Genomic DNA, 22,777 nt, shown 5'->3' on the forward strand with positions numbered 1-22,777 from the left:
GGGGTAGGAAGATTAGGTGGCAGTGATATTTCCAATTGAATTACAAATTGTCTCCCATTTGATGACAGCCTGAGAAATGGACTGACTTACACATTACAGGAACAGAATCTGCAGTCACCACTAACCTTTCTACATGGCACCCAGCCCCACTTGTAGGTATTATTTTCCCAACAAACACGAATATCTTCACTTTCTGTTGCCAAAATTGGACCACCTAGACTTCTGTTCAAAATTAGCTTATGTTTTAAATTAATTACTATTTATTTTTAATGTTTGAAGATCCCAGCCTTGCTCAAAATAGCTTGACATGTTCACTAGAATCATCAGCAATTGGCTCAACAACTAGAGGAAACCCAGACAACTGCCCCCATCGACACCAAAAAAGATAACTCCCCATCACATTTAGGGGAATTAGAGTAATTTCAGCAATCCAGATGCCAATAGGTGCAAAAATTAAGCAACAGGCACTACAGAGAAGGGTTTGGAGAAAGCCCACGTTTAAGAAGAGCAGGTGCATGGCAGGTGAACGTGTGTGATTTAGCACTGCTGCTCTCACAGACATCGGCACCTCACACATAGCTCGTCGGCAGCTGGTTAAGGCTGGCTGTTGATGAATCGTCAGGAACGGAGTGGAGATTGCCAAACTCATTCCATCTATTTCCTTTTTAATAGAAAGCATTTCTGACCAGTGTGGTTGGGGAGTCCAGCGGGAATCCAAGAAGTGAAAGGTCACCGATTAATTTATAGTCCTCATCCGAGGGGGAGCACGAGGTTGGGGGTAAGAAGGGGAGAAAGGGAAAGGAAAAAAGACTCCCCCCCACCTCCTTTCTCGGTTGTAGCTGCAGGATCAGTCCTTTCCTGGGATCTTTAGGAATTATGAAAAATGAATCACGAGAAATAAAAAAAAGCCCTACAGAGTAAAAAAGAATAAAATTATCTAACACCTCAGCTGCACATCATTATAGAAAACTGTGGGCTTTTTATACGCATTACAGTAAGGCAGACATCCCCTCTAACAGACTCAGTACGACGGATCAGTAATTGTTTTCATACACTTTAATTAGAAAAACTCAGATGGCTATGAATAATAATGGAAAAGAGAGACTTTTGCACTTGAAAGGTTGAAGTCAATCAAGTGTGAATGACGGCAAAAAAGGAAAAAAAAAAAAAAAAGACACCAATTCATCAGCCCTCTGTTGTCTCGCTGCGACTTTAATCATAATTCCTGATTGGGATTCAAGAAGGCAGTAAGCAGCGGTTCTTTGTCTGCCTTCACCTTCCATCAATTAACTCTCCCCGAAATATAATCATCAACCTCACATGCTCCTCTGCATCTTAATCTGGGTCTCCAAACCTGTAAGTCTCACCCCATATGTGTTTAAGTAACTACTTTTATCTACCTGCATCTTCTCATCTACAGCATCCCCAACCTCTCCCTGGGTGAAAAAAAAAAAAAAAAATGGCTTGGTATATGAAATTTCAACAGGCAAGAAATTCCGGAGGCAAAGACGAAGGTCCCTAAAGTGAATCCTTAGGATCCAGAAATTCTGGTGGGGTTTATCTGTGCATGTGTCTGAACAGAGGTTGGGAATGGAAACTGCTAGGCTGTGCAGGAGGCTGGAGGGCCCTGTGTCACTTCTCAGACACTAATGATCCCATGCCTATGTCCATTCCTCCCTCTCCTACCAGCTTCCAAAGTTTTTCACTCGAAGCTTGCATGCTTTTTCTTGAAGAGCTATAAGCATTATCCTGCCAAAAGAGCTCAACTGAGGAGTCCTTCTGCTCACTGAGGAAAAAGAGAAGTATCTAAAGGAAGAGTTCCTCCAACACTTGCCTTGACATCCCCTTTGGTTTCCAATCATATCTGGCTGCATGGAATTCAGGCTGTCCCAGTATCAGTCTCTGATGGACAAGTGAAAGTGGGAAAGTCACACACTCAACCATGCTGACCGCAGTTCTGTAAAGGCCTTCGCTGTGGCTAGCAGCACTGAAGCACACAGGTTTACGAGAGGACTAAACCCCGTCACAGTATAACCAGGCCCATCCTGTGTGCCAAAACTTCAGAGGCTCTCAAATAACTGGATCCCACAATCAACTCCCCTGGACAGACATCACGTGCTGTCTCTCTCCTCTTCCTCCCTTCCTCTCTCCATCTGCCCACCCTCCTACCTCACCCATACCCCCAGCAAAAGCTAAACAACAGAAATTCTGAGGTTTGACCATATAACAGTACACAATCAGCCCATACACCTACACTGTCTACACTGACTGCACATCCACATAGACTGATTCTTCTAATAATCTGTTCATACATAAACACTGAATATATTAACACTCTATTCACTAATGGACCTGAGAATGTTAAAATAGACTTTTGACAAAAGGTAAAACAAAGTTTTTCTGGTTACAAAAATTCAATTGGTTAGAGCCATTACTTCTTCAGTATTTGGGTCTCTCAAGATTGGCCTTGGCCATGCAAAAGAGAGTTCCATGATGATCTTCTAAACACCATGTTTTCCTTCCATCCCTTCTGAGCTAAGCCAACTAAGTTCCTCTCAGAGTATGGAGAGTTGATGGGAACATAAGAAGAAACCATCAGCTGAGCTGAGATGCTCAAAGTTTGGAAACAAACAGTGCCTCTAACATCTTCCTAACAAGTAAACAGGGTCTCATGCATAACAGGATAAATGTGGAGTTCTACATCTTCCAGTTTTAGCAATTTTCATACAGAACAATATGTATGTAACAGCAGAAATAGAAGAGTTCCCCCTTGATCTAAAAATCCTCAGGCTGAAGCAATTCCAAACCAACTCAGTTATCGAGAAGGAATGACCTCAAGTGACTCTGTTTATCCACTCATTTGTCCACTATTTATTAAACATTGTACAGGGTCCCTGTGCTACATGCTTATGAGATATGGAGAGAAAGACTAGGTCCCTATTCCCAAGAAGTTCACAATCCAGAATAATTAATCTTTTAGAGATCATAAACCCCTTACAAAATCTGACAAAAAGTGCAGACTTCTAGAAAAATACTTTCACAAACAGAATATTACAGATGATTTCAGGAACTCACAGGCTCCCCAGAGGGAAATCCATAGACCAATGTGAATTGCCCTTGATCTACTAGGAGAGGTGACATAGGTTCCTCAATACCTAGCTCCAGCCTCCTTGTTTGGTTCATTATTTTGCATTATGATTTAATACCTTTCAAGAGTCTATGAGGTGAGTGAACCCTTAAGTCCCAAGGATACACTTTATAGAGCCAGAGTCTTAGTTGTGGGTCTGGTCCCTACTATGATATTTGGAAGGGGGTGGTGATTTTTATTCCTTCTTGGTAGAAGGTGGAGTTATAAGGAACACCAGCCCACTGCAGGTCACAGATGTGGACTGGCCAAATACAACACCCTGGGCAGAAAGCTTCCACTTTGCTAAGTTCTCATGGAACTGTTCATGCAAATTCACCTCTGAAGGCTACCCTTGTACAGGCTGGCCTAGGTTAGAGCAATGCAACCAACATACTCCATGTGCTGGAAAACAGACATTTTCTTAGAAAAAGTGTTGAACCTGGTTTCTCTGAGACCCTTATCCTACAGCACTGGCACTGCTCACATAAGTAGGGCTTCTTTCTAAAAGGACCACTATTCTAAGTGAAAGCTTAGATTTGCCGAGACCTAGACTACTGAGGAATCCTCAGATACTTTGTCTTTCAGTGAAAATCAATAGAGTGAATAATCTCAGATAGAGGGAAAAAGAGGGCAACTTCAGGCACAGACCTCCCTGGCACAAACCTAGCCAGTCTCCATATCCTTGTAAATGGGGCACTGGTCTGTCCCCAAAATTTAAGCAAGAAGTTAAAACGCAACTGCTTTCAGGACTGAGCAGTCTAGCTAGTGGTATATCTAAAGCCAACTGCTCCAGTGAGACTCCAGTTGCTTATTTCCTCCCCTGTACCTAGACAGCCACTGGGACCCACGCACTGGTTTCTGCTCATCTGCAGCCAAGAAAACAGGAAACCTCTTGGGCACCTCTTGGCAGCAGAGGATCAGAGGTGGTTTTTGTTATTTTGGTTTTTTCCCTCCTTCCCTTACTGCCTTCTAAATGTGCCAGGCAGGGCACAAGACTATGGGGTCTAGTGGGCCTAGCTTCTCTCTATCTCGTTTCCTTCCTAAAATGGCTTCTATGTGGTGGTTTATCCAATTTTTCTTTTTAATACATAAAACTCACAAGAAAAAACTGCAGGGCCATGTTAACATTCTTGTGGGCCAGAAACAAACATAGCCCAGAACCAGATTTTAAAAACTGAGACTAAGAAGATCGAAAAAGAAGGTGGGTGGGAGAACAGGAAACACATGAGCAGCTAAACACGAATGCAGGGGGGCGGGGAGGAGGAGAGGAGAGCTGAGAAAGAGAATGAATTGGAGAGAAAAGCTTCATTAGACTCAGAGAGGCAAGCAGTGGCAGTATACCAAGGTCACTTCTAATTTAGACCATCTAATTGGCAAACAGGCTCCAAATGGCTATCATCTCACAGGGCTTGGAATTAATGAAGCCCGATTATTTTCATTACCTTCCTGTGAGATGGAGACAACGTGAGAGAGCTGGTACCCAGGTGGGTGTGACAGCCCTCAGGCCAGTGGCCACTCAAGAGCCCCAGTGTGGGGGACCAGATGGCTAGCCTGTCCCAGAGACCCACAGATGCACACGGAGTACAGAGAGTCACAGACACTTGCTGAAAAATCACAGGGGACAAACTTCTGCACCCAAAAGAATGATACAGAGAAAACTGCAGGCAGTGTAGGGGCCAGAAGCACGAAAGGGAAATATGTGCGTGTACAAAAATACAGAATAATTAAGAACTACCAAAGGGAAGAGAAAGATGAAGGGCTGGAGAAAAAGGTATTCCTGGGCTTCTCAGAAGCCAATCTCCATCTTCATTGTGAAGCCATATTTTGTTAAGTGATTAAGGAACAAACAAAATTTCCCTTTATTAGTGCTCCAGGATCCCAGTGGTGTGTCCTGTCACTTAGAAAGACAGTGATCAATTAGAATAATTTAAGAGTATTGAAAATGCATGGTTGGTGGTCTTTCCCATTCTCATTCAGGGGTCAGAAACATGGGCCCCCACCCACAACCCTCATTCCCTGAAAGATTGGGAAAATAAAGGCACAGAGCAGCAGCTCCTACATCCCCTCCACCAATGTGAAATCTCAAGCTTCTCTGTATATGAGACTTAGTTATGTGAAACTGACATTGGGGGTGGGCCGCCACCAGGTGCACAGGGGCACTTGTCTCTCTCCCTTAAGCTTTCTAGATTTCCTTCTTTCATGTGACGGATACGAAGACACCATTCGGAGCTCTGTTTCCAGTAGGCCAAGCAGAATACAGTGCTGTGGGTACAGTTTCCACAGTGGAGGGCCAGCGCTGCAATTGTTCCCAGAGGAGAATATTTTTCAAGCCCCCTCATCAGTAAAAAGAAGGGGGCCCATGGAAGACATAGATATGAGATGCAGAGCATAAGCAAGCAGCTGTTACCATGGCAACAGACATATTAGACACTGCAGGTTCCTGAAAGCTGTCTGATAAGGTATTATTAAATGAAGCCTCCTCAAAACGCTCTCCATTTACAACTGAACGGAAAGACATTGTGTAGAAAGTAATCTATTTCCATTTATCAGGGTGGAATTTACTTCTAGAGGGACTGAAACCCAATTCAAGCTAGATCCTGAGACTTTGAATCCAGACACCAAAAAATATTTACCAGACTTTATAGCTTTAGATACCCTGCACACATCCCATGTCTGCCAGGAATCATCTATTTGGAGGATTTTGCCAGCTTTTCTTATTCTGCAGCCAAAAGCAGCTAACTCAGTCAACCCATTCTGGAAGAAAGAAAATTCACTCCTCTCACTGCCATTCATCTTAGCCACTCAGGGACAAAGCAGATATAACTTTCTCCTCTTGAAGGATGAATGACCATAGACTGGCCATTCCTTAATGATATAGTTTGAGCAAATGGAGCTCTGATTGAAAGGCATTTCTCATCATGCTGTTTTCAGAGTTTCCTGCTCCAGTTGGCCAGGAATGAACAGATATATCGTCAAAAAGCCTAACCAATATTTTCCCAGGGCCAATTTTCAAATAAAATTACAGTAAAATACCCTCTAGGGGCATGATTTTAACCACAGGTTCATTATAATCACTTAGTTGTAAAACAAATGCAAATTCCGTTTTAACACCAAACTTTTTCACAGGAAGAGCACTAGCATCTGTTTTGATTCATCAGGGCAGAGACCAAGATCAGTATTTCCAGTCCTCCAATGGGATTCTGGGTTCACCTGTGGTATGGCCACAAATTCCCCTCTAGCCCTGGTTGCCCATCTTTTCCTGCTGAACTAAAGGACTGAGGTGATAATGCATCATTTGGCTCAATGCAAACCATCCTCCTGACTGGAGAAACCCATTCTCTGCTGACAGCCACGCCCCAACTCCATCTTCCCATGCAAAGAGAGAGGGCAAACATCCTCCTTACACATCCCTTGTAGTAAAAAGCAAAACACTCAAATAATTACATTCCCCACCTTTCAACTTTATTTCTGAATCCATTAACTTTTTTTGTTGCTAACAAATCGACTTCCTATAATAAATAAGCACATTTCTCATAATTTGCACACTTTTCAGAAATAATCCGAAAACACCTCTATTGTTTGCTGTGGAAAGATGAGGCACACGGGGTTTCTATACAAGGTACCAAGCACAGCTCCTTTGGGAAGCAGTTTCTCCCACATAATGATTATGTTGTCGGGGGTTCTAGAACTGAGTTTATTAACCAGTTCCATGGATGTATCCTTATGCTCCCTGGCATTGCATACAATTTTGTATTTGCAGAATACTTGATGGAGGGTCTTCAACAGTGGCTGTCAAACTTCAGTGCACAGAGAATAAGCCAGTATGGCTGTTGTGTAGCTTTCGGTCTCCAAAAAGGTTGAGAATCGCTGCTGATGAAGGTGCTGGATAGTAGATAACTCCAAGAAATTATCTCAAGGATTAGTACCCAAGCAAACACAGCAGTGATATCATGCCCTTGAAGACTCTTGCTAAATGAAGATTCATAATGACCACCAGACTTGCCCCTTGGAATATACCTTTACTATTGCTATTATAAAAATGACAAACAATGGATATTTGAAATATAATTTACACTCGAGTCCCTAGGGATGTATAAATGAAATTTTTACTGTCTAATATAAACCAGCCATGCAGATTACTGTAGGCCTGCAGTTCCTAGACTAGATTCATATTAACCAGCAAAAATAACCACCTAAGCAAAAGAAAAATACAGGTAAGTACTGAAAATGCTTCCCTCCCCACACCTCTTTCTTTCCTTCAGGCCACTAGCTGCGAAGTGAGACGAGGCCGGGGAAAACCCTCTTGTTATTTCCAAGGCTGGAGAGTATGTTGGGGAAACTTGTAACACAGAAACCCACCCGTCCACAGAAGGAGGTCTCCACTTTTAGAGATTCCTTTCCACAGTGTTCACCAGCCTATTTGAAAGTACCCATAGAAAGTGAACTTATACTTGCAAGATCTCTGAAGAGAAATTCAGTCTAGGTTACCTTTGAGTTTCTCACTGGCTGCAAAGTTCCCATGATGCATCATCAAGACTAAACTTACAACACTATTCATTAATTTTGTACAACCAAATGGTATAGGAAATACCTAGAAGTCATACTTGTATGTCTGTGACCTGCACATTAAAATGCGGAATTCTGAACAGACTACCTATCTGGTAGTCTGGAATCTTCACATGAAAAGGCAATCAAATTAACTTATTACTCCACTGCTGAAATAATGCTAAGTTAGAGATGAAAATAATTCTCTTTGGTGCTTTTTCCTCTAGTAATTAGGAAAGGGCTTTCATAGCAGCCCCAGCATAGTCAAAATTAGGACATTGCTATCATCTGCAGTATTCTGAAAAGTTTTCATGTTACCATTAGATTTAAATCTTTATACTAACATTTTGGGCCCTGTTTACAGCGGCCACTTAGAATCTTGCTGTTAAAACCTAAAGGTGTAGCAATATCATGTTCAAATGCAAAGCCCACCTTTATGAATCAACATGTTATATCCAACTGACCATTTTCCTGCTTTGAGAATAAAAGTATCCACTTGAGAAACTACCGTCCTCCATTACAGGGCTATACCTAGAGTTGGAAAATGTGGGTTAAAATCTCAACTCTGCCACTTACAAATGGCATCAAGTCAGTTAACTTCCTTGACTTCCTCAGTTTCCTCATCTGTTAATCTGAACATGTCAGACTTTTTCTTTTTTTTTTAAACAGGGTTTGTTACACAGATGAAATAAGATATACCTAATGTATGAGGAACCTAGACCATGATTTGCTCAGTGAAGGCTTGGAGAATCTAAATAATGATTTCTTCAGATACATGGTTAGCTAGTCCCTGCCTCTGCATCCAGAGGGGAGAGAGGATAATAAGGGAGGTTGAGAAACACGTATTCAGCACTTGGAGCCAGGGTCATGCCACATTCAAGGCAGCACAGTAGAGCAAAGGCCACAGAACTAGGAAGATTTTCTGACAACTCTACACTGGTATCTTGCCCACGTTACCGTGTCACCTTTGACACAGGGCCCTGCTGCCGGCTGCCTTACCGTCATAATGAGCTTCTCCACGCAGTCAGGTGCCACACTGTGGAGGTGGGTGAGGTGCAGCTGTAGGTGGATCTTGTTGTTGAGCATGTCCTGGCACAGAGGGCAGCGAAGCATGGGCTGGACTGAATGCTGTGTCATGGCGTGCACCCGGAGCCGGTTAACATCGGCGTTGCTGTACTTGCAGTAGGGACACTGGTACATCTGCAGGGAACACACCCACCACGCTGGCTGAATCTTCAGTGTCCACCAGCAACTGTCTGCCCCAGCGCGCCCACCTGAAAGATCATTCCCCACCCATGTCTAAAAAACCCCCCGACCCCCACCCCCACCAGCAGAGCCCCTTCCAGTCTCACCTGCTCTGGTTTGATCTCCTCAGATGTCTTTGGTCGCTTCGAAGAGAGAGGAGACTCCGAGCTACCTGGGAAGGAGATGCGTTTGGAGGTTGCCGGAGAATCTGTCAGCTCCTTCTCTGCTTGGCTGGACGATGCTAGAAGAAAAAGTAGAAGATGCAATACAGCAGCCAGACCAGGCCAGCTCCCAAAGGGTTTGTGTTGGGTGAAAATCAACATTCATTTATAGCACAGGATTTTCTTAAACCACCAAAATTCAAGAAGGATGAACATCCGGACTGACTTATCAAGCACGCTGGAAAAGCAGCAAGTGTTTCTTTTCCCTCCATGAATTTGTCACTACTTTAACAACTGCACATTAGGAAAAGAAGGTAAAGAAATGGAATAAAAGGCTCTGCAGTTGTACTGAGCTCCTATCATTCTGCTCTCACCTCCCCTAATCTAGACACGATCTGCTGGCGTGTGGGGGCAGAAGGGCAGAAGGTGGGTGGCAAAGTCTCACAAAGTGCTTTGCCAACCTGAGTACCACACACACTGTGCTTCAAAGTCATAAGAAACGATGTGCTCCCAACTTCACTGTCCCATTTCTTGGAAAGAGAACACAGCACATCACGGGCAACATGAGAAATGTGACCTGAGAAAGATATCTGCATACCAACATGTGTGAAAACACCAAGTTTGGGTTCAGCAGTTTGCTTTTGGGGAAGAAATTAGTGAAGGGTGGAACTAGGCAGAGCATGAGCCCAAGTTATAATCTAGCCAATGCTCCAGACATGAGTTTATTCAGAGCGGGTGGTAAGAAGAAAGTTTCCTATCTGCTGGCCCAGACCATGCCTCTGCACCCTTCTTGCCTATGCCACCAAAACAACAGCAACAGAAACTAATCAACGAGGGGAGGCATGCGAGGCTTGAACAGCAAATGTGGGCATGGAAGTGCTGGTGGAAAGGTTCTCTGAAGCATGGAAAGGGACCTGGAAGACTTTGATGAGAAAACAGCTAGGCTGAGGGGTTTAATCAGGATAAGCAGGGCCCCTCCAGTGTAAACACAAATTCCAACATGGTTTGATTGGTCATTCCAATGAGAGGGCTGGCTGGCTCTTTCACTTGTTACGAATTTGGAACTCCATGTTTCAGAATTTTGCTTAAAGCAATAAGAAAAAAAAAAATCCCAAAAATGGTAGTGAGAAAATATACCCACTGTCCTCATCAAAAGATAATGTGACTCGGCATTTAGGTCACTGGTTTAGAAAGCTTAATTTTTACTTCTTGGTAAAACTGCTTTCTGTCTTACCCATCTAGCATGTATTTCCACTTTATGCTCAGCTTTGAAATTTGTTCTGATGTGGACATCAAGATGTTGTCATTACAGATGTGTACTTTAATAAATAATTTTAGAAAATCAATTTTATTCATTAAACTCATAAGGCCACAAAATAATTTTGAAAAAAAACCCTGCTAAATGCAGAAAATATTCCAGGAAGTTGGTGCTCTTCCCAGAATGCACATCTTGCGACCTTTCACCCCAGTATCTTGGTAACCTGGTCTACCTAAGTTTGTAGGACATCTATTATTTAAAAAGTACAAGGACAAGCATATTACACAGAGACCCCTCCTTCTCCCCACACACACATTCATAACAGTACTTTAATCTGTCTCGAATCGACTTCAAACCCATTTTGCTCTTAATGGGAGTTATTCATTTTCACTTGAAAGGTAATACATGACGGCTGGATATTTAATGTGATGGACTGGCTGCCAATTAACTAGGTGCTGTAACATTCTAGACCAGTTCCCCCATGGCCCACTTCCCATCTCCTGGCCCCCTTCAGACCGGATCCCACAGACCCTTGAATGGCAAGCTTCAGACCTTGCAGTGGGATGGGCCTGGCCCAAACACTCCCACAATTGGAGTCTTTAATTAATGTTTCAGGGACTTAACTTCCCTGTAGTCCCAGAAGGTACCTTATTCTCCATCATTTTCATTTTTGTCTAGTGGTTTCCTACTGTACAGTAACTCTTCAATGCAAGCTGAAGATGGGAGGGGAGGGGGGGAGGCATCAAATGATACTTTAGATGCTTATTGGTTACAGCCATTCCTCATCTTTCCAATTTCCACCCCCAACTCGTAGACATTAAGTCAGGCTCAGGGTCACAGTTAGGAAAGAGCCGCTATCTGCTCCTTCTTGCAGTCGAGACAAACCAAGACAGAGACTATTCCAAACACCCATCTGTTTGTCTGACCTAAAACAGCACCTGTCTTGAAAATGTCCTCGATCTGCCTGCCACCCCCCCCTCTCGATTGTGCAGCTGCTCAGCAGTGAGAATGAATGGGCACCGAGGCTGAGCCCACCCAGCTCATCTTGCTCTCTTGGAGCTGAAAAGCGAGCACAGTAACCCGGTGCGGCATTAGTTTCCTCGCAGGACCAAAGAGTCCGTCCTCTTCCTTCAATGCTGAACACATGATGAACTGTGGCGAGGTTGCCGAGGTGAGAGTTCTGGTTTCAGAAGCCACTATTCTTTCCCCCTGCATGGAGAGGGGAACTTTTATTACCTTTTTTTTTCACTCTCAAACTGCTCTGGAATTCTAAAGCTTCTTTTGTGAGCTTGAGCTAAGGAGCCATTATAAAGTGTTTTAAAAAATAAATGCAGCACTTGCTCACTCTTCTTTCTTCTCTTCTCAGTAACACAACAGCTCTGCTATCATGTGAAACGTTACATCCACTGGTGCACAAACTTTGGGGTCCATCTCCCTTCTACCCAGGACAACCTGCATCTTTATTAGATCAAATCTGTCTAGAAGTTGACGTTAACCACCTGCAGCTCATTAGCTCTTTGTCTAAAGATAATGCAACGCCATTCTCATAACGGATACCATAAACACCCAGTTACAGTCTCATTGTGCTCCCCTGGGTAAAGTGGGGACCGCTCCTAAGAGTTAAGTTAACTATGGCTGACATGGGGCCCCTCCCTAGCTTGACCTCAGACCTTAAAACATCAATCCCTGTCAAGACATCATACCAGTCTTTATACAGTTTCTGTAGATGGGCAAAGAACTGTGCAAGTTCCCCATCGACATGCTAGATGAGTGTTTATTACAGGCCACACACAATCAGAGGTTCTTTCAAGCTTCTTCTCTCCGGACAACTTCAAAAGGGCCAGAGTCTCAAAATCAACTTCTACTTCAGTTCTGTCACTAGCATACATTGTAGGCATAAGTAAATGAGGTCGTACGAATATGAAGAGAGAAATGACTGTGGTTTTCTGCTGTGAACACTTTTCTTAATTTTAAACTCTAAGAGAGATGTCACAATACAGAAAACATTATTTAAAAAATCAATTACTGGTCACTCTAAGCCTGCTATGATGTCAGATTAGTGAAATGGAAATAAGATGTGCTCCAGAGACAAAACATAGTTTAAATGATCAGTGCCTGGAATCTCTGGTTTATACAGGCAGCAACAACAACAAAAAAATCAAACAGCTTGGAGTGTTACTACCTGTAGTGGTTTTTACAATAATGACAAAATGAATTACAAACAATCTAGACATCTTAAAACTGGGCACAGTATAAGTAAGTAATGGCACAGCCATTCTAATAAGTATTAGAAGACATTGAAAATGATAGATATGAAACAATATGGAAAAATCACTGGGAATGTAAATTTTTAAAAAATAAGATAAAACGTGTATTATTCCCTGTTACGGCTTGTAAAAAAACCAGATTATTAAAAAAAGACTAGAAGAAAATGTATTTAGGTGATGGTATTATGGACCATTTTCTAAATTTGTCATGTAGTTATATTATTATTAATATTCTAATTAAATGGTTTAGCATTTAAATTCAACTGACCATGAAAAAGTTGATACTTGGATCCATACTGTGCAAAAACATCGGGTGGTATTTTTCCTTTGCCGGTTAAAGCAGTTTTCTCGTTTTGGCAGTTATGTCATATGAAAATATGTGTTAAATCTCAACGAATCTTCCATAGGCAACATGCTGGGCTCCTGGTATTTCTAAGGGGATAAAAATGTGGCAAGGAATCATGTGAGTGAAAGTGCTATAGACTACATACTCTATAAAGCTGGGTAAATGGGATGTTGTGACAACAGAATGCAGGGTCAAACACCTACTGAAACTTAGCAGGACGTGAGCTGTGGATTCCTCGCCATGCAAACTTTCTAAGGAAGGAAAAGGCACTTGCCCAGCTTGACAGGAGGTATGACTGTCCTACTCAACTTGCTGAAGAGGCAAAGGAAAGACGGGCATGTCCCTATTACAGAATTCAGAATATGTGAAGTTGGCTTTCTGGGCAGAGATCCACCATTTCCCCTTAAACTGTGATAGGCTGGCCCCTAAAACTGACAAAGGCAAATACTGAGTGAGGCAGACCTGACTCACGATTCTCCATTTTCTTCTCTTAGATTCCTCTACACTCTAGGTAAAAGAATTTCATTTCAGAGGGAAACATAGTTTCCAATGCACAGCTAGGATCCTTAGGGGGAAAAATCACTTATGCATGGAGCCATAACTTCCAGGTATCCTTTGATTTTATCATATTTGTTTGGGAAGTGTTTGCCCTCTAAAAGTAATTATTTAAAAAGTTACCCCTCTTTGCATAGTAATTAGAGGGAGTAGAGAAGAGGGTCAATCTGAGCTCATGCAAGTTTTGTTTGCACTTTTCAAGAAATGGTTTGTATTATGTTCTAAGCACACAGAATAACTAAAACAAGGCTAGCAAAAACTTAAAATTTTTAAAAACTTAAAAATGTAGGAAGTGACTTAATAGGTAAGAAAAGTATCACTCAGAGGGCTTATAAAGTGGTCAACTATGGTAAAAACGTAGCCTTTAAACATTCACAGTCTCCTAGAACTTCACCTGATAAATAAAACCACTGCTCCTAGAACAAATTCTCACTCAATCCCAATCTTCACTAACAAATTCCAAAACTGAGTCACTGAAATTCCAGCCACAGAAAACTTAAGAGTTGTACTTGCAATACCACTGAACTTAATGCCAACACATACCTCATTACTCATCTAATGACATGGGCTGTACAATTCTGAAGCCAGGTAAGGCACAGAGCTGCTGCCTCATGAAAAAGAAGTCTGAAGAAAAATTGGAAATGAAGTAAAAATTGAACCTGAATGTACTCAACTTCCAACCTTCTCTAGTCATTAGCCAAGACATCCACTTGTCCTCCAAGAAAACCCAAGTACTGGTAGAATTAGATTCTATGTTTCCTGAGCACAATTCATCTTCTCATCACTCAACACACCAGTGGGGCTCGTGGCATGGTGGCCATTGTACGCTGCAGGCCAGCCTCTCTCTGGCCGGAGATCTCCTCCCAGGGGAGTTCCTGGGCAGGAGTTGAACTGTCCACATTGCTGGGAAGTTTCCTCTGCATTTCCTCTGTTCGTGGTGGAGTGGCACTTGAAGGTGGTATTCACCAAAGTGCTGATCCTCTTCCTTTTGGAGGTCCTGAGGTGAGCCTGCTGAGGGCTTGGGATGCTGCCTGACATTTGATCCTTGTGGGGAGTCCAAAGGTAGCCGCCACCCCCACTTCTCAAACATCAGACTCTTAGCGAAAGTACCACTGACAGCCCCTCCATCTAAACTTCTATCTCCCAAACCAGCAACATAATGGAGGAGCCAATTAAATGATTATTAATTCATGCTACTTTCCGTAAGCCAGAGGTTCTCACCGCCTTGCATTCCGTAAACCAGCTTGCCACCTGCCCCAGAAATTTACAGCAATCTTTTATCTATCTCCATTGACTAAGGAAAAAAAAAAAAATTAACACAACTCCACACTCAATGTTTGAGCTGGGATAAGTACCCAGCACACTAGACATAGACACTTCGCCAGATCTTGAAATGGTCATTCAGCTCGTAATTATAATTAAATGAAAGGTGCAGTGTGCTCTTTCCTTAGCCCTTCTCTCTCAGCTTCTCAGACACCTCATCCTCCTCCCTCTAGACAGCAGAAATGCAATGTTTCCAGAAGGTAGTCTGTGCTCTGGACTTTGTGATCTTCATACCGTTGTTGGAAGTGGAGCTGCTCCTGGCATGTGTCTGCAGTGCCTTCCCAGGGGACAGGCTGGGCTTCTTACTCATATCTCCTACGGAGCTACTGCTTTTGATAAGCAGCCAGGGATCTAGCTCAACTCTCTTCCTCCCCTGATGCAGAGAACAAGAGTTCCTTTAAAGAGTCTGCTTTGCTGCCAACTTGGTCTTTAAACATGCATGGTCTCATTCTGTCTCCAACCAAGTGTTTAAAGATGTTTCATAGAGGAATTGGGGGGAACTGGTGTGAAGCAGAGGCATGCACGTGTCACCTGGCAGGGTGGTCTTCATGCCATGGCTAAAAAGAAGTTGGGCTTCTCTCTCCCTGCCCAAAGGTGCAGAATCTGTCCAGCCTAGTGAGGTTAAGAACCTTCTATTCAAAACACAGTCCCAGTCTCAGGATCTGCGAGCTATGTTGCTCCTGTACATCTCTAGAAAGCATTTTAGAGACGTTCGACCACCTATCCCAAAAGTAGAAGAATATACCTACATAGGCATGGTAAGCCATATAGGTCTCATCAACTTATCAGACTGTTTCTAAAAAGGATTTCAAAGAAAAATTTTCTTTGAGTTATACTCCAGATGGGTGTAACTGTTACCGAGGGAAAGACTTTTTTCCTGCAACTCAAGAATGAACTTGATAGTTTAGCACTTTGGAAATCCAGCAGCTCTTAGGTGTTATTATTATTTTAATCTTTATTTGGAAATACAGTCAGCACTCCACATCCTTGGGTTCTGCATCCATGGGTTCCCCATCATCAGGTTCAACCAACTGTGGCTTGAAAATACAGTATCCGTGGTATGTGGAAGCCACAGATACGACTTTTACTATCCAGGTTCCATAGGGCCAACTGTGCGGGCAGTGTCCTGCAACCAATCCCCCATGGATATGGAGGGGTGACTAATTATAGCTTCACAGAAGTTGTAAGAATAGTACAGAGAGGGGCCATGTACCCTTCACTCAGGTGTTACTTATTAACCAGTTCAGATAAAGACTTCCAGGTCTTCGATCACTCTTCATTGTGACCCTGCCTCTCTGATCATCCCTCCTTTCCACCCCCAATCCTGCTATCCATGATTACATCTGCCAAGATTCAAGCCCTGTGCTTCTGCCAGGCACCACCCCTGGCTTTTAGGAAAGCTCAGTACCCCTGAGCAGAGGTTCAGGACTTTCTGTCCAGTTAAAAAAGAAATAGGTCTCAAAATCTCATGTTTGTCACTGAGATCACAGCCCCAAGGTTCCCAAACTCCAGAGTGTGTCAGAATTCCCTGGAGGGCTCATTAAAACACAGGTCGCAGGCCCCACATCCCAGAGTTTCTGATTGAGTAGCTCTGAGTCAGAGAATTTGCATTCCCAGTATGTTTCCAGGTAAGGCTGATGGTCCAGGGACCATGCTTTGGAAACAGCTGTCAGAGCCAAAGCTTTCTGTAACTGGTACAAGCCATATCGCTTTGTGGTTAAACTAGAATTAAATAACCAGGCCCAGCATGCATGAGTAGATCTGCCAGTTCACTTTCAAATGATGACACGACACTCTCATCTAAACTCAGGGACGAAAGCCAGGCCTGTTCTCAAAGCCTAGATGATTTCTCCCTCAGGCCAAAGGTGAAGGATTAAATTTGGCTGTCCCTCAGGGAACCTGCTCACTCTAGAACAAATATAGACACGTTTTCAAAGCCAGAAATTCAGAAGGAATAACCTCCATGTGTTAGCAGCGCAATCCAGAATCGTGACAGACTGCCTTATTTACAGAAGCTCACTCTTCCCACATGTCCTGGAGAACCTCTGTGAAAAGAGGGCAGATACCTGTGGTCTCTTTCCACCTGTAGAAAGAGGAAGCATTTTTTCAGTTCTGGCCTCCCCGGTCTAGGCTGCTGCAGGCCACACCAGCCTAATGCCCCCTTTGCTTTAGCCCTGGAAGGATGCCTAGATCCACATTAGATCCTATGTGCACAAGTCAGCAACTGGGAGCGGGGGTTCAGACACCAGACTGTGGCACCTCTGCTTTCCCAATAAGCAGCCTGTCTGGTACAGGGGTGGGCCCATGCTGATGATGGATGCTGCCGCTTGCTCTACATATTTGGGGAGAGAACAGTGCTAAGCTCTACATCAGAGGCATCTATCTGTTGCACTAATTCCTTGTTGAAATGTGCATAAGGCTGCCTTAACTACACTGATTTGAGTTCCCAAAAAGCCAACCCGCATTTCAAAGACACCCTGCTCCCTCTGTGTCAGGTTTGTGAATGAGCACCAGCACAGCCCCCACCTCATTTAGGCCAACATCAGCTGTTGGTCTATTTAATAACTGCTAGACATTGAGCTGCCACCATGGGCCCCACTCACGCCAAGAGTTGGAGACCTAAAAAATATTCCTGATTCCTGACTTTGAAGTATCAAATCAGCCTGCCCACCTTCAGCCTCTTGTCAGTTCCTCCAAAATATCCCATCTTCCCCTAGCATAGCCTCCTGAGCTGTGCACAGATGCCATCTGCAGCCGTGGCCACTGTGTCCTGTAAGGAGCAATGGCCACAGTCTGGGAACACATTGGGATCTGCACTTATCATACTGCCCCCTGGTTTTATTTCAGGGCTGTGATGACCGTGGACTTGCAGACAACTAGAGCGGGAAGGAGGCCTAGAGAACCCTTGGGCTGACAGAGGAAAAAGCCCAGAGGTATGAGACTAAGTCAAAACCAGTGGTAACACGAGTCTTTCCAGGTCCAGGCCAAAGCTGTTTAACTGAAACTCATTCAGTCCCCATCAAATCAAACATTAATTAGTCTCTGAGCCCCAACACAGCATAGATCTCCCAGAGATCGGAATATAACAATGCTCTCAGTTTTTACTCCATTCCAAACCTATCTTCCTAAGATACTTACTATATTTTAAGAGTAAAATGGAACTTGTGAAAATAAACACATAGAATTTTGGTGCATATCCAGCAGGATGACAGATACAAAGAGCTGCTGCTGAACACAACCTCTCAGTGCCCTTAAAAATTAACCTTCCCTGTGATTCGACAACAAGGGTTTCTTATTGCTAGTCCAGGTTCAACAGGAGCGTGTGAGAGTGTGCACTTCTAACTCAGGCCCCTGTGAGGCTGGAAGTGGGTATGATTCTCCGCTTTCCCCCGCGGGTTTAAAGCACCAAGAAGACTGGAAACATCTTCTCTTGGTACTTTGTACGGCACAGAGATAGAGAAACCCTCCATCGAGTGATATTTACATCAACGCTTCTCTGTCTTGAGTCCCCACACTCAACTTGCTCACATCCCAGGCCCAGATAAGTGATCGGTGTGCAGGGTGTGGGGAGGTGGTTCCAGAGCCCTGAGGGAGTCCTCAGGACCTGATGTTTCTCATGTTTTCCTGTGGCCTAGTTCTCTTTACTGGAAGGCATCAGTCCCCCTTGCTGAGTCGTCAAGCACAGCAGTTTGCAGCGCTGGCCACACCCTGGTTCAGATCCCGACTGTGTAACCTCGCACATTTTATTTTATTACAGTGAGCTTTCAGTTTCCTCACCAGTCAGTGGGATAACAGCATCTTCTCACAGGGTTTCTGTGAGGCTCAAAAGAGATCAGGACTAGGAAGCACATGGCAGAAGCTCAAACATTAGTCGCTATGGTTTCGGTTTTAGAAGTATCTGGGAAATAACATGGGTCCATGGGGGGCCATATGACCACAGAGTGAGGGGACAGACCTGGTTTTTAGGACAAGCACAGACACCCTACATTTGCCTTTCTGTATGTCAACATGCAACAATCCTACTGGCCCACAGGTTTGATATTTGTAAAGCAGAAAGTAGAATGACTTGGACTTGGAAGTATTTATATCATGCTATCTTACGATGAAACACCCAACAGTATTAAGCACTTGCAAGGTGCTGGGGATTCCTATAATCAACAAACGACGCATAGCTCCTAACCATAAACAGCTGACAAGTCTGTTTAACAATGAGAGACGCATAGGATCTTCAAGTTCTCCTCCCGTCTTCATACAATAAGAGAAAGTCATTGTGCTGTATGTCCTTTAGCTTTGTAAAGTGGGGAGTGTATCTCTGACCCAGAAAGCAAATTGTGGTTTGATTACAATTCTGATACCCACGAGTTCCCAATCTATGGGTCTTAGTTCTCTAGCCCGCAAATTAAAGATAAATATGAGAGCCTAACAAATATGGTGCTCTGATAGCCCTGTGAGTAAGGCACCATGGTATTTTTTAAAAATCATAATCATGAGTCTAACAAGAGGTGCTTCCCCATCAGCACAAAGGCTAAAATTTGAACAAAGCATGGAGATTAACATGGCTACTTTGTAAGAATAATATGCAAATCTATAAGATATTTTCTATGGTGATGAACAATGAGTTGCTCCTTAATCTACATTTTCACTGTCCTTTATCTATACTTTGATGATAATTCTCATTACACTGTGCAATAATTATGTGATTACATATGACACCTCTTCTAGAAAGCAAATGCCTTGCCTTTTTTGCATGTCCTGCACCACCCTTAGATGTCTACACAAAAAATATGTGCCCAATTAATATGGTCCTTATCTCTCTTATGACTTATGATGTAAATTCTCAAAGCCAAAACCTGTAAGTTGCTGGAATGCAGGCAAGTCCAGATATACACCACACCCTATATCTATTTTTGTTTCCCCACATAAAAATAGTTCATGGTTTGTTTTCAATTGTGAGACAGAATTCTGCCTGCAGTGACTTTAAGCAGCCAAGTTATACTGAAAGTGGCCTGGAAAAAAGAAGGTGGGGAGCAGGAGGAGGGGGAACAGTGAACTCTGCAAAAGCTGACATAGCTGCAAAACTCCCATCTGTGTGTGAAAATGTAAAATCAAAAATGGTTCCCATCGGCAGGCACGTGGGCCTAGGCCCTGGCACACCCTCTCACACGCCCTACTGCGAAGGCAAATCCACTTTTGGGTGAGGTGGAGAAATGCAGCCAAGTGCCAGAGGGATACAGAGCTAGGACCAAATGATTTTTATAGAGGTGTGGTGGTGGTCAATGGCCACTCAAAGGTACCCACAAGAGTCTCCGAGGACTCCTCCATTGATGTCCTCACCATACTGGCTCTGACAACTTGTGATTGGCCCCAGTACCACAGAACCAGGTAAGAGCACTGGTGCTCTGACGCTCCAACAAGAAAAGTGGGCTTCATGCTGCTCGACCTCCATGGAGAAGGCCTATTTGAACCCTTTATCCAAGCTCCTGATCTATGCTGTAGAAACTAGCCACAGACTAGGGAGGTCTTTGACATTTCCCAACATTCTGACCTTAGTAATTAACATTCTCCAAGATTCTCTACTACAGTATAACTGTCCCTCCTCCAATTGTATTTTTATGGAGTTCCAGAACTGCAAGAGACCATTCAGTCCAACCTGCCATTTACAGATATGGAAACTGAGGTCCAGAGACCTAAGGTCATGCAGGTAATCTTGAACCCAGGGCTTCTGACTCTTACTAGTCCAGTGCTTTTTCATAACTTTTCATCTCAGCACATACCTTCTTTTTTCTTTCTCTATGGACCCAATTAAAAGAAGAAAAAAAAGTATTCCATTCCCTGTCACAGATTACATTTCAGGCACTAAGTTCCCCATACAAAGGCATCTCTATTTATACAAAGCTGTAAACAATAGAGAGAATGGGGGGGAGGGCTGGTAATAGATTTCCACCAGGATGTGCCTGACCTGCTTTTTTTCAACCTCAGTAATTAGAAAGGCAGTGGGTCTGTAGGAATTATTCATATGCAGCAAGAGCCATACACTATACATTTATGTTAAACATGTCAAATCCGATTGAAATCATGCCTGCCAGCACCATATTCCATAAACACACTTTTCCCTAACAGTCGCCCAGACCTTGCCAGCCCATTAATACCTCCTTTAATAGCAATCTTCCATAGATTCACATCAGGGACGCTCCAGTGCACTAATTGCTCTGTGTTAGGTGAGCATCGCGGATTTAAAAAAATTAATAAAGTAAAACCCCTTCGGGCCATTCCTTTAGAAAAAAGAAAACACCCAAACTACAATCCTAACTCAAAATTTTACAAAAATATAAACACTGAACGTCACTTAGGGATTTGTGAAGCATTGTCATGGTGTCATGTTAAGTCCTGCTATCCCCCTCTCCTTTTATAAAGCACCAATAAAAGGAGGTCATCTTGTCTCAAATTAGTTTAAGAAGACCCAGCTTGGGGCTCTGTGGCTGGAACCGTAGCAGCTATAGGTTTAAGTAACCATCACGCTATGATTCTTCGTCAAGAGTTCAATATTTTCTCCTAATTATTGGTGATAAAGCATCACATTAATTGTATATCCATTTATAGTAATTAATGACTGATTGGGTAATCACTGCATTATCCATTGCTCAGATGCTGACACTGGGGGCTCTTCAATCGAGAACACACGCATTCAAATCCATTCTGGTAAAAGAGAACAAAGGGTCATTTTCATGTTTCAAAAGAGAAAACCACGAAGTTGGACAGTGGAAATGGCTTTGCATTAGGGAAGAGGCTTTGCTTCAAAGAACCTTCTCGCACCCTCCACCGGCCCACAAGAGTGCTTCACACCTGCCTCGACCAGATGTGACCCTCTGTTTACCGAGGTCTAGTACATGTGACACCACTTGCCATCATGGAACCCTCACATGGCTGGGGCTGGTGGGTGTCACTTGTCCACATTTCACGATAAGGCACCCAAAGCTTCAAGAGGCCCAGCCGCTCGCACTCACTAGCTGGTGGGCTTCCTGACTCCAAACCTGGAGAGTTTTCTCGACATCATCCACCTGCATTCAGACCTGTCACAACACTGGCTCATTACAAGTCACGTTCATGGTTGACAACCCAGTTCGTTTTGAACATACAAGTGGTTGTCATGTTACTGTTACTGCAACTTTAGGAGAGTGCTGCTCCTTCACTTACAGCAAGATGAAACTACATCAAATGATCAGACTGAACAGCGCATTCTCAGAGCAGAGGGTCAACAAACTGGTAAGAGCCGGAGCTCCGCCCTAGGTTCCGGTACGTGGCAAGGCCAGCAGGCAGATCTGAACCTGTTTGCATACCTTTCGGCAACTTGCCTGAACTCTCCATGGCACAATGGTGGGGGCGGTGGGAGGTGGTTATTTACAGTACGTATGTCAGAGTCAGGGTGAGAATCAAACGGGATAGGTGTATAAAAGCAGTGCTTCCAGCTTTTTTTCACATCATGGCACACACAGAAAATGATGGCAAGATTGGGATGAACAAATGAACATGCATCCCAAGGGCTACGGTGAGCAGCACTTATGTACCTGTGAGCTTTTCGTGGCCCACCTGCAGGGAAGGACAGGTGTGAAGCACTAGACTGGAACCTGGTACAGGATGAAAGCATAATGCAGCCTTTATAATAACTGAAAAGTTATTGTACCTGAGATGCATTCTTTCAGGGTTAGTTTTGTTCCTTTTAAGTATCTCCAGCTGCACACATGGCTTTTTAAATTTAAATTCATGAAAATCAAGTAAAATTTAAAATTCAGTTCCTCAGCAGTACTAGCCACATTTTAAGTGCTCAACAGCCATAACTGACTAGCGGCTACTGTGTTGTATGGTGTAGATGCAGAATATTTCTATCGGCACAGCAAGCTCCACTGGAGCACTGATCTATAGTAATAATGTTCTTATGATGATGGGTGTTCC

The 22,777-nt window shown here is 43.5% G+C and overlaps 1 protein-coding gene across 1 annotated transcript in view; it reads right to left on the minus strand.

The window, feature by feature from the left end:
• ZFHX3 (zinc finger homeobox 3) overlaps window positions 1-22,777 on the minus strand; it is a 263,420-nt gene that overhangs the window by 13,752 nt on the left and 226,891 nt on the right. Inside the window, exons 7-8 of the mRNA XM_063109662.1 lie at window positions 9,025-9,158; window positions 8,672-8,872 (exon numbers count right to left, since the gene is read on the minus strand). Coding sequence (XP_062965732.1) covers window positions 8,672-8,872; window positions 9,025-9,158 — 335 coding nt within the window. The remainder of the gene's footprint in view (window positions 1-8,671; window positions 8,873-9,024; window positions 9,159-22,777) is intronic.

This window comes from Cynocephalus volans, chromosome 10 (genome assembly GCF_027409185.1).
Source record: "Cynocephalus volans isolate mCynVol1 chromosome 10, mCynVol1.pri, whole genome shotgun sequence".
NCBI lineage: Eukaryota > Metazoa > Chordata > Mammalia > Dermoptera > Cynocephalidae > Cynocephalus > Cynocephalus volans.